Source organism: Eptesicus fuscus, chromosome 18, assembly GCF_027574615.1.
Source record: "Eptesicus fuscus isolate TK198812 chromosome 18, DD_ASM_mEF_20220401, whole genome shotgun sequence".
In the NCBI taxonomy this organism is placed as follows: domain Eukaryota; kingdom Metazoa; phylum Chordata; class Mammalia; order Chiroptera; family Vespertilionidae; genus Eptesicus; species Eptesicus fuscus.
Window position 1 is genome coordinate 49,899,267 of NC_072490.1, and position 12,539 is coordinate 49,911,805.

General features: G+C 42.8%; 1 protein-coding gene across 8 annotated transcripts in view; it reads right to left on the bottom strand.

Annotated features, from left to right (window-relative positions):
• CADPS (calcium dependent secretion activator) overlaps nucleotides 1-12,539 on the bottom strand; it is a 468,003-nt gene that overhangs the window by 330,230 nt on the left and 125,234 nt on the right. For all 8 annotated transcript variants that reach the window (XM_054729907.1, XM_054729908.1, XM_054729904.1 and 5 more), the window contains one exon: nucleotides 7,751-8,083. In XM_054729907.1, the coding sequence (XP_054585882.1) occupies nucleotides 7,751-8,083 (333 nt within the window). The remainder of the gene's footprint in view (nucleotides 1-7,750; nucleotides 8,084-12,539) is intronic.

The window sequence follows — 12,539 nt, forward strand, 5'->3', positions numbered from 1 at the left end:
ACACACACCTTTGTGGAATATAATGTGGGTATGTAAGCCCCAGGAGGCCATACATGCCTTGGCCTCTGCATTACTGATTTAGTTGGACATCTATTTTGTGCCAAGCATTGTGCTGAATATTGGCCATATAGCTGTGAATGCAACAGACATAGTCTTTCTCTTAAAGAGATAGTCATGGATGTGTGTGTGTCCGGGTGGGGGTGGGGCAGGGGTTAGACAATAAGAGAATGAATAAGTCATTTAATATGCAAGGTAATTTCATATTATGTGAAATTCTATAATGGTAATCAACAAGTCACTGTCACAAAACAAACAAACAAGAAGAAACCTACTTTAGGCAAAGTGATGAAAGCATGCTTCTCTAAAAAGGACACGTTGTAAACTGATGCTTGAAGAAGCCAGCCATATAAAGATCATCAAGATGGGGAAGAACACTTGTGCAGAAACCCTAGGATAACGTCCAGTAAGTCACACCCCGTTATAGTCTCTCCCCCTTGCTGGGTAGAGCTTGTGTCTTGCTTCTGATCAATAGTATATGAGAAGAGTGAAGAGATTTTTCAGATGTAATTAAAGTATTGAATCAGATGGCTTTAATAGAAAAGGGTAATTATTCTGGGTAGGCCTGACTTAATCAGGTGATTTTTTAAAAAGAGGATCTAGAAATCAGATATTTGAAGCATCAATACTCTCCCTCCCTCCCTCCCTCCTTCCCTCTCTCCTTTCCTCCCTCCCTCAGTCTCTCTGTCTCTCTGTCTCTTGCTGGCTTTGAAAAATTCTACAGCTGTAAGGACATGAGCTTGAAATGGGTCCTTCCTGATTGAGCCTACAGATGAGAACACAACCTAGACAAAACCATCTTTCTAGCTTTAGCTTTCTGTATCCCAGAGTGGAGAACCTAGCTAAGTTGTGCCTGGACTTCTGACCTAAAAAAAACTGTAAGATAACAAATGGGTATTCTCTTAGGCCACTGAGTTCATTTGTTACAAAGCAAAACAACAAATACAAATACAATATCTAAGCTGGACAAAAGCTATAAGGTCATTGGGAGATGTCTTGTGGTTAGCAAAGAGAAAGATGGTCAGAAGCTAGGTCATGGGTCATTCTATGATACATAGGAAAGTTTAGGCTTCATCTCTAGCACTTGACATTTGGTGCCTAGTGCATAGTAGGTACTTAAAATATATATGCAATAAGTGGGTGAATTTATGAATAATGAAAGGTTTGTTAAATTAAAGTGTTAATACTAGACTCTCATTGCCAGCCCCCTCAGATTTTAAACCATTTTTCAGTAACATATTAATTAAAAAACCATTATGTGCAAAGAACTGTGTTGGTTTTAGAGGGCTAAGGAAAGTGATTAAGAAATAGAGGCCAGTCCAAGAAGCAAAATCTCAGCCAACAGATAGATCTCCTGGACATTTTTGGATTACAGACTCTATAATGAGGCATGGATACAACCCAGTAATCTGGGTCACAGTTGAACGCCTGCTAATTTGAGGTTTCTCTTCAGCGTCTAAAATATGCCAAGTGCTAATCAAGTCAAAGGAAGATGGCACTGTAATAAGATAACCACATCATCAAAGGCCACACTGATGATGGTGTGGAAAAAAAGAAATAAAATGTTAAGAAAATTAGTAGATCAATAATGATGGGGAATTCAATTTTGAAAATGCACAGGTGTTTGTAGAGTGGAAAATTATAATCCATGTGTCTCTAGCGAAGTCTTGCAGATTAAGTGAAAAATCTCTAGACACTCCGTGAAGATAAATGAAGAGAATGCTGTCATCTTCCATTAGTTGGAACAAGCGTGTTATCCCTGATGCCCCGTAGGCACAAATGCTGGCTGAGCAGAAGGTCAGAGTCATACAGCTGATGTTTCGAGGCGCTACAGGTGAGATCAATAACAGGACAACCAGAAATGCCATTCTCACAGCGCAGCTTCCAAACATGAAGAAACATACCCCCCTTGGAGATGAGCTGGGTGGCTTCCCTAAGAAGAGTTTATGTACATTTAAAAACATATGGAGATGTAGACTTGCCTTCTTTTAAAACACACCTCAGCAATGTTCTTCAAGAGAAAATGTGCACACGGTTGAGAATGAAGCAATGAAGAATAACTCATCCAGGCCAGCAGGCATGTGTCCTGCCTGGGAATCGAACCGTGATCTGATCACAGGTCAAGATAAATGTGAGTCAAGGAGAAAAAGACACAAACTGAGCCCAACCAGTGTTGCTCAGAGGTTGAGCGCTGACTTATGAACCAGGAGGTCATGGTTTGATTCCTGGTCAGGACACATGCCCAGGTTGTAGGCTTGATTCCCAGTGTGGGTGTGCAGGAGGCAACCAATCAATGATTCTCTTTCATCATTGATGTTTCTATCTCTCTCCCGCTCCCTTCCTCTCTGAAATCAATAAAAATATATTTTTTTAAAAAAGAATAACTTGTCCAGTTAAGCAGAGGGGTCAGAAATAGCAGATACTTGGTACAACTGGACATCAAATCAACTCATTTTCAGAGGAATGGGAGGGATGGTGCTTTGCATTTTTAAAACTTTAAAAACATACCATCATCATCATCATCATCACCATCATCATAATTAACTTTGCCTTTTATGAAGATGGCAAGAAAATCTGTCTTAGTCTCATTTCCCAGGTGTTCTAGCCATTCTCAAAGAGACTAGCCTATTTTTTTTTTTTTTTGGTTAGGTTTAGAATTTAACTCAAATGCCCCAATAGGGACATAATTAACTTCTTCCTCCCGGAGTCTAGGAACATAAAAACAACACTGATTTTGTAATAAGAGTTTCCAGATATTTTACATAAAATATCTGGAACATAAAAACAACACTGATTTTAGTAATAAGAGTTTCCTGATTATTATGTTGAGTATAAGCAAATGCTTCTATGAGATAGGACCAAGGATTCTCAAATAAGCCAGATAGAATGTACAAACTCCCATATGCAAATATGAAGACGTTCGTTAAGCCTCCTCACTTTTTAAAAAGTTTTGCTAGACATGGTTCGAGTTACAACAGACACGTAGAATATAACTGAGATCATTTCTCTTTGATAAACATCATTTCTCATTTGAGATGCAAACTGCAGTTCCTGGACGAACCTTACAGAGATCAGGGGAACCTTCAGAAGCAGCAGCAGCACTCAGATGACAGCTTCCCCTGGGATGCAACGTGCATGAGAAGAAAATGTGTACATTTCTGGTTTTGGAAGCACCTAGAAATTGCTTTGTCTCAGAGGAAGGTCCAGAAAATACAAAACAAAACAAAAACGATTTAAACAGAGTGAGAATGAAAGCCATGTGATTTTCCCTTCTCTAGCTCTGCTCCCCTATGTTAATAGAGCTCTGCTGAGTTCAGTGTGATATATGAGAAAGCAAGGAAATGAATCTATAATTTATTTTCTAAATTAATTATTGACTTAAGGGAGAAAGAGTGAGAGAGAGACTGATTTGTTGTTACACTTATTTATGAATTCATTGGTTACTTCCTCTATATGCCCTGACTGGGGATCGATCCTGCAACCTTGGTGTATTGGGACGATGCTCAAACCAACTGAGCTACCTAGCCTGGGCCTCAAATCTATAATTTCGGAAAGCTGATTGCAGGTAGTGAGAAATGCAGACTTATATGAATGCTGTTCTGGTCAGTCTGGGGCTACTTTCAGGGATGGCATCAGGGGCTCACCAACCTCAGCACGTCAGGGCACTGGTCGCCCCAGCCATGCCTCCCACATCACTGGTGAGTGGATGATACATGAGGGCAGACTAATGAAGAGCTTCTGTTTCACTGGTTATATGTCACTTTAATGCATATTGGCTGCTTTTTTAACTAATACTTCAAAGCTGTGATTTTATTTACATTCATTACTTCTAAAGAGAAAGGTAGGTTTAAAAAGTGACTTAGGCGTTGGTTTAATTAGAAATATTAAATAAGTAATCATACAGGTAGTACTTGGAAGTGACAACAATGATGAAGTGGTATATTAATCGCTGAAGTCTAGAAAACAATGCAGAAGATTGTTTTCTCCTTATCCCATTGTTTTGAGAGCTTTTTTGCTGAGATTTTTGCTATTTGGTTCCATTTACAAAATACATGGTTAAGGCAGAAAATTCAGAAACACAGAAAAGCACACATGAAAACAAAAAAAAACCCAACCATAATGCTACCCCTAAAAACAAGCAGTTATGGTTTTGTTTTTCACCATCCAATTCTTTTGCCATAAAAGTAAAATCAAGCCTTCGTACTCGGTGTCAGAGCCTGGTTTTCCATTTTAAAAGAGCCAGTGAATGTTTCCTGTGTGGTAAGCTTTCTTCTTCAACAACTATTTTACTGGCTGAAAAGTATCTTTTATGTGGTTAACTCAACACTCTTGCACACACCTCCGAGTGTTTGCTTATAACCAGTTCCTAGAGGGAGAGCTGCTAGGTCAACAGGTCTGCCCTTTACAAATGTGCTTGGCTAACAATGAACAGATTACTCTACAAAAAGGTTAAAATAATAAATTATCCCAATAGTCAGTGATGTGAATACCTATTTCTATAACGTTTGCCATGTGTTATCATTACCATTGTTATCTTTCTTTTAAAATACATGCATTATTTTCCAATATACTTACATAACTCAGATTATTAAAGACATGGAACATACAATTAATCAGATATTTAGAATTCATTTATTTTTTGTATGAATTATCTGCATATGCCCTTTATCTTAATTTCTATTGATGTGAAGCCCTGAAGTAATAATCAGACTTAGGTGTGAGACTAGAATATAGTACTAAATGCCTTAAGTATTCCTGTCCCAAGAAGTACTTTAGGTTTCTCACAATTCCCTTTTAGCTAAAGACAATCATTATTTTTGGGAGAGAGGCCATTATTTTTTATTGTATTCTTTTCTAACTCATGGGAAAGATTTTGAAAATATGAGTCAAATTAATTGATTTTTTTAGGAGAATACAACAAACTATGGTCTGGCCACATAGCCCTATTCAACAAGTTCAAAAATACTGAGATAAGAAATGGCATAGCAATGGATTCATTCCAATGATGCTGACATTTGAGCAAGAACAGAAAACACACATAACACACTGTTGCAATTAAAAGAAAAGTTAATCCCTAGGACAGTGGTCGGCAAACTCATTAGTCAACAGAGCCAAATATCAACAGTACAACAATTGAAATTTCTTTTGAGAGCCAAATTTTTTAAACTTAAACTTCTTCTAATGCCACTTCTTCAAAATAGACTCGCCCAGACCATGGTATTTTGTGGAAGAGCCACACTCAAGGGGCCAAAGAGCCGCATGTGGCTCTCGAGCCGCAGTTTGCCGACCACGGCCCTAGGATAATTGTTTGCCTGTCAGAGTTAGGAACACTTGACTATCTCTAATTTCTAATCTTACTTACCACCCAGGTGGGTGATTGTCAGTCTTTCTGGAGTTCTGACAACCCACCTCCTTGTGGTGGAGAAGGTAGCAGTGGAGTTAGTGGTTGTGGTAGATGGTAATACCACCTGCCTACACCATGAGAGATGCAATAATATTTTAAATTGAAAAACAATTTATTTTTATATTGAGGAGAATTTTAAAATACTTCTTGACCCATCAATGAAACCCTCTACCTTTTGGTTGGCAATCAGTGTTCTGAATTAATGTGGCTGAGGAGAAAATAGGATGTCAGAAAATCTTTAAATGTAATGTACATATTATATTATGAAATGCTAAATAGATTCCTACTTACTCACATACCCAGAAAATTCTGGGTAAGCCATAGGATGGACAACAAGACCTATTTGCCAGTTAAAATAATCTGCTGCCATCCATTTATTAATTCAGTAGGCAATTATTGATCACTTACTATGTGTAATAATTGTTTCATGTACTGGAAATATTAGCAAATAATGAAAAGGTGAATGAGGCTAACTGGTGAAAAATGAGCAGGGAGAAGAAAACAGATAATAAACAGGCAAAAATGGATGAATAAGAAATGGAAAATAGTGGTAAAGGCGATGATGGAAATAGGACCGGGGTATGGGATGGAGTGACTCAGTGAGGTGTGAGGAAAGGGAGAACTTTAGATGGGGTGGCCTGGAAGGCTTCTTGGAGAAGTTGGCATTTAAGCTGTGCCAGTGTGCAAAGGTCTTGGCAAGAGCATAGTAAGCTGAGGGGCGAGCAAATGCAAAGGCCCAGACGAATGTGAAGTGCTAGGGAAATGGGAAGGCCCGTGAGTAAGCATGTGGCGAAAGTGGTGTGAGCATCCCTGGCTCATGTAGTGCCTCAAGCCTTAGAGAGGAGTTGGGGTGCCTTCTATGGGTGATGGGATGCCACTGGAAGGTTTTGGGACAGGACTGGCATGATCCAGAAGATCACTCCAGCTGTGCTTGGTGGGTGCATTACCATGGGCAAGGGAGGAGGCAGTATTACCAGTTGGGTAGACACTGGTTGTCCAGGCAAGAGATGTTGGTGCCTTGAACTAGAAGGTAGCCATGGAGGTGAAAAAAGTAAGCCTCCAAATCCTGTAGCTCTTATGTCAATCACCTGTGGCACTGTTCTGATACCGCGTTGACTTTTTGTCTCTTCCAGTGGACACAATATATTTTAACCACCACCATGCTGCTCTGGGCTTTATACACATTGATTCCTTATAATAATTTCATCCCAAGCTCACGTGTGGGGAGGTTAACTATCTGCCTGCAGCCATAAGCTAGTGAGGGGGTCATATTAGGATTACCAAGGTCTGTCTGATACTGAGCAAGGCATAAATCTTAGCCAATAAGCTAGTGTCTCCATTCAACCTACCTTGGGGGCAGTGTTGGCGCAGGTGAACCAGGACATAGCTCAGTTTCTCTAATGGTTCTCAGAAGGAGAGGGCAGCAAAACAACCAGGGAGGGGGGCTTGTGTTTAGAATGCAGATTCCATGGCCCTGCCCTGAGAATGCAGAAGCAGCATTTCTAGGGCTGGGGCTTGGATGTGTGCATTTAACAAACGCTCCCAAGTGCCCATCACTAAAATCTGCAGAGATTGCAAAGCTGCCACTCAATAAATATAGGTTATATGAATGCAGGAATATAATGGAAAGGTTTGCAGGAAATGAAGACCTAGGGTAAGTACCTCACTCCCCCAACCCCTGATCCAGAGAAAACAGAAGCCCATTTTGAGCTGGGCCCAAGCAGAGCCCCCGGCTAGCCCCTTCAGATCCTCTCAGAGATTACAGATGTAACTAACACCGGGGCATGGCATACTCAGGCCTCTGGAAGCTTTCCATTTCCAATAATTACTCCTGATGACCAGGCCGGAGGGCCAATGGTCTCCCTAGCTGAGGAAGTACAAGTCCCTCAAGAGGGAAACACCATCTGTTTTAAAAGCAAAACAATCTTTTCTAAAAAAATCAATTAATTTGATCTTGTTGAATTTCTGACACATGGGAGCTAGGTCTTACTCATAGGGCTGATTCACCCTTAGATACATTAAGCATAGTACCTAAGGCCCATGAGACTTCTAGGGGCTCACAAAATGTTTTACTTCCTTTTAAAATCAGAAGAAAACCTTCCTATCCTGTTTTAGCCTGAATTACATTCAACTTTTACCAATGTAGTTGTAAAATATAATTTTAATGTTGTGTGTGTTTTTTTTAAAATCAAGAAATGGCCCGAGAAGGCAATGGTGTCTAGAGCACACAGAAGTCATCACGTGGCCCTGCTTACTCACCACTCTGCGCCCAGGTGATAGGCAGCTTACCTGGCAAGCGTTGTACAAGAGCTGATGTTCAAACTTCTTGATCCCGAGAATGTTCTGGAACATCTCGTAGAGTTGCTCTTTGCTCAGAATCAGCTCAGAGGCTGCGCTGGCGGTCATCCGGGCCTGCTGCTTCCTGGGGTCCTCTTCCCCACGGTAGATGGCATCGAACTTGGCCATCCAGGAGCTCAGCACGGTCTCCTTGCTGAGGCCGTCGATCTCGGGGAGGCTGCGCACCCTCTTCTCGATGTGCTTCTTGAAGACCTCCCGAGAGTCGTTGGCGGAGCAGCCCCCACTCTGCACCATGCGGGCCACGCGGTCGCTCTTCAGGAACACCTGAGCGAGAACAGGGCCGGGAAAGACATCAGAAAGTCTGTCCTGGAGACCAGCTCACAGGCGTCACAGAAGGCCCGTGTGGTCACAGCCCCACCGCCTCTTAGCTGTGCAAACTCAGAAGTCACACGTTTGGCTTGGGGTCCAAATGTGGAAAATGAGAGTAACAACAGTACTTAGCAAGGATCAATGAGGCAGTGATATTCCGGGAGGCAGCATAAGGTATATAGGACTCTGAGCCCAGGCTGGCTGGGTTCGTTCTCTGCTATTTAGTGGCTATGTTTCTTTCAGCAAGTTAATCTCTTGTACCTCAGTTTTCTCATCTCTGAACTGGGGATAATAGTTCTGTCTACATCACAGGTATTTTAAAATGAGGATTAAATGAGTTAATATATGATACGCACTTTTAAAAATAGCCCATATTAATGCCTAATGGGTTGTGGTTGCTGTTATTACAATCATATGTAAAGCAATTGGCCCGATGTCCCCACATAGCACTTAAATGTTAACCACTACTTACAGCTCATTTTACTAGTAGCCTCTCAGTGATCCTGATGACAGTTGAAATGGAACCAGTATTAAGCAAATCTGTATTTAATGTCTGTCTCCCTTTCCAAAATGTAAACACCTCGTGGGCAAGGACCGTGTCCTTGTTTTTCCCCCAATGTCATGTGTCCCCAGTACGTTACCGGGCACTTTGAGAGGAAGTGAACATAGAAAGCAGGTGTTACATTCAGTCCATTTTGTAGACAGAAAACGGAGACTCCAGGGAGGGGAAGGGACTTGCGCTTGGTAACTCACACTGGCTGACTATAAACGCATGGCCTTGTGGTTCCTTCCTTCCCTAAGGGGCTCCCCTGCCTGGCGGGGAACCCTGGGTTGTTCTGTTGATGCTGCCTGGGTCTTGGGACCAAGACATTCGTTGAGATCAGTTTGCTCTTGCTCCAGTGCCCAGCCCAGCCACCTGGTCCTGGGGTGTAGACAAGGCGGAGAAGCGGCTGCTTCATATCCACGGGGAGGAAACACCTGACATCTGTGAGCTGTGTCCTGGTCACCCTTCAGAGGAGCATACATGCCCTTTCAGAGGCAGAACAAACGTTCGCTCCTCGTCTGGGTTCAGGAATCGCCCTTGTTGGCCAGGAGAGGGCATCGCTTGGGGCTTCATCACCGGGGCTCCCTTGGTGAGAGCTGTTAGACAGGTGGCCTGCGCTCACTGTGACTCCATGCTCTCACTTAGGAAGAAGGAGGGCTGCGGGCTTGCTTCACAGGCTGGAGGCCATGGCCCACTCGCCTGCACCTCAGAACTGGTCCTCAGCTGAGATGTTAGAGTTCATTTAAAAATCAGTGTTAGAAAAAAAATATTCAAATGAATCCTTAGGCCTTATAACCCTTAAGGAGCTGAAGAATTCACCTGAAACTTTGTAATGGTTAATACAGATGGTTTCCCCATCTAACACACCGTGTCTCCGTTTTAGATCTAGATCTCAAAGAACTTACAAATTTGGGGGCAAATAGAGAAATTTTGTGGGGAGGCAGGAGCTGTAAACCATGGTCCCAGGCCAGTTCTGCCACTAGCTTGCTGTGTGATATTGGGTAAGTCACCTCCCCTCTCTGAATCTCCAATTCCTAATCTGTACACTGAGGGAGTTGAACTATCATATTTGGGGGGTTGTCCTTCCAGCTGTGATATCTATACTCTTCTTTATGAACCTCTTCTTCTTTCTTTGATCTCTTAGAAGGTGGGAAGCACCGTGCCAGGTGCCAGGGATACAATGGTGAGCAAAACAGATGCAGACCCAGCCCGCAAGCCTCCATGACATCATCTTAATAATCCCACCCAAACAGCTGTTACAAGCTGGGACAAGTGTTACCAGGGAAAGTACAGGGGTCCGCCCTAAACCCAGGAATCTGTTCTAGTGTGGTCAGGAAAGACTGGCTGGAAAGGACATGTGAAAGATGTTAGGTGACGAGAGGGTGAGACAGTCTTTCAGAGACAGGGAACAATATGTGTAAAGACCCCAAGTGTCTGAGGACATAAGAATCCAGGGTGGCTGTGGCAGTGAGGGTGGGAGAATGACCGATGTAAGATGCGCAGGGAGGGGTCAGGTGGCCCAAAGCATGGGAGGCCACATGCAGTATGTTGGTCTTCATCTGAAGGGCACTGAGAGGCCACTGAAGGTTTTAAGCTAAGACGTAACAAAATCAAGTTCACTTTCTCTGTCTTTACTGTGGAAAACAGGCCTGAAAGGGGCCAAGAGAACTGGCAGGAAGCTTTGCAGAACTCAAAGGGGCTGGGGTTAACTCTGTTTTCAGCCCTAATGAGCATGAGAGGGTACTTGAAAACAGTGAACAATGAGTCACACTCTCCTCTTCATCTGTTCATACCAAGGTCCCATAAAGCTGGGCCAGTCATAAGCCCTCAGCACCATCCTCCTTCCCCCACAAAGCCTTCCATAGTTGCCATTTGTCATCTGTCTTTGTGACTCTTGGTTAATATCTGAGTGTGAGGAAGGCAGGAGTTGTAACTGCTTTTCCCTATTTTTTTTCTTCAAGTGTCTAAGACAGTGTCTGGCATGCAATTGGTACTACGTTGAATGAGTGAATGAATAAGAACAAAGCAGACTTCTCGAAGCAGAGATCCTATTGAGAGCCTATCTGGATGGGGCAAGAAGGTAAAGGCGAAACCAGCAAGCACAATATATTGGTCTCTGCAACAATGGACTGAAGCTAGATATCTGGGGGACCTGATAACAGTGGAAGGAAATGACCCCAGCTGGCATCTATACCTCGTGGTGACGCCTGGATCTTACACACATCATCTGCTTGACATAGTCCCTTCCTTCGTTCCTGTGGCCACTCAATAAATATTTGTCACTTTACCTCTATGAACCCCACCCTCCTTCCCTGTCACATGGCGTTCATGCAGCCAGCCTTCTCTGATGGGGATAAAACTTTCTGAAAGGACTTGGAAAAGTAGAGGGCTCCATCTGTCCAGAAGTGAGATATGATGGCCAGGCCTGGAAGGAGGGGAGATGTGTGGAATGTCAAGAGTGTGAGGAAGGAGGCTGAAGATTGAGGAGACAGTAAAGATGAAATGCGAGACAGCCAGGGGCAGAGGGGTGGCGGCAGAAAACTAATTTTCCAGGCACATCCTGTCTTGGCTTCTTAGTCCATCAGAAGGGACGCGAGCCTGGGCCAGCCTTGCCCTGTCTTGAGCACAGCCACTGAGCACCCATGCGCTTGTGTCTCTAAAACCACCCCTGAAGCTCATTTGTACTGGGAGCGCTATCCGGTGTTTTCGTTTTGTTTTGTTTTTGGCTGTTCCAAGGGACATCAACCCCAGGCACAGTTCTCTGCGGCACAGCCATAAATCCTCCCTACTCCTCTGCCAACTTCCAGATAGGTCATAATGGGAGACAGAAGATGAACAAATAAATATGGAATGGTGAAGGGCAATCAATTCAGTGACTCGCCCTCATCCATCAGTCCCTCCCTCCCTCGCCAGAGCCAAGCAACCTCAAGGTTGTTTTAGAAACCCATAAGCACACCAGTACTGTAATGACTGTACACGGTGCGGGGCAAAGCTGGCCCAGCGCCCACTTCCTTGCTGACAGGCTGAGAAACCAAGACAGCCCCTTTCCTGCTCTACAAAAGCACATCACCCAAAATAAAGAACAAAAAAGACCTAGATGTTAAAGTAAATAAGGTCTACACACACACACACACACACACACACACACACACACACACAACAACAACAACAACAACAACAACACCTGCTTACTACTAGGGAATGGCTGCATAATAAGAGGAGCAGGTTCTAGTTAGAGGACTTGAGTTCAAATCCTGACTTTACCAGTTGCTAGCTTTGCTCCTAAGCAAGTAGCCTAATCTTTAGGGGCTTCAGTTTCCTTAACTCTCAAATGGGAATCATAGCTACCCACCTTGTAGGACTTGGGAAAGAATTCAACCAGACAATGAGTGTCAACCGGTGAGCATGGTGACTGCTGTAAGAATGTAACTAAAATTACCCATTGTTTTTTAACAGATTACCATGCAGCCATGAAATAAGCTATTTTTTCCACTGGCATCTAAGATGTCCATGATCTGTTGTTAACCTGGAGATTTCCAATGGTAAGGGTGAGGTGGGCTAGGAGGATAGGAGCATGACCCTAGATCAAGAACATCATAGGTAATAAAATCTTTTACTGATGAGGGTGTCATATGTGTGATTTTTCGCAAAGGTAAAAAGGAGATTGAAAATTACTGTGCTACTAAAACAAGTGGATTATTAATATATCATAGTAATTTTACATCTTAATACAGAAATCAAATAGCTATCGGTATGTGTACAGACATATAAAAATATCTGAAGAGATATATATCCCAATTTAATAGTAATTGTTTAGGATGATGGAATTACAGGTATTTTTCTAGCCATTTTCTTTAAGATTTTTTC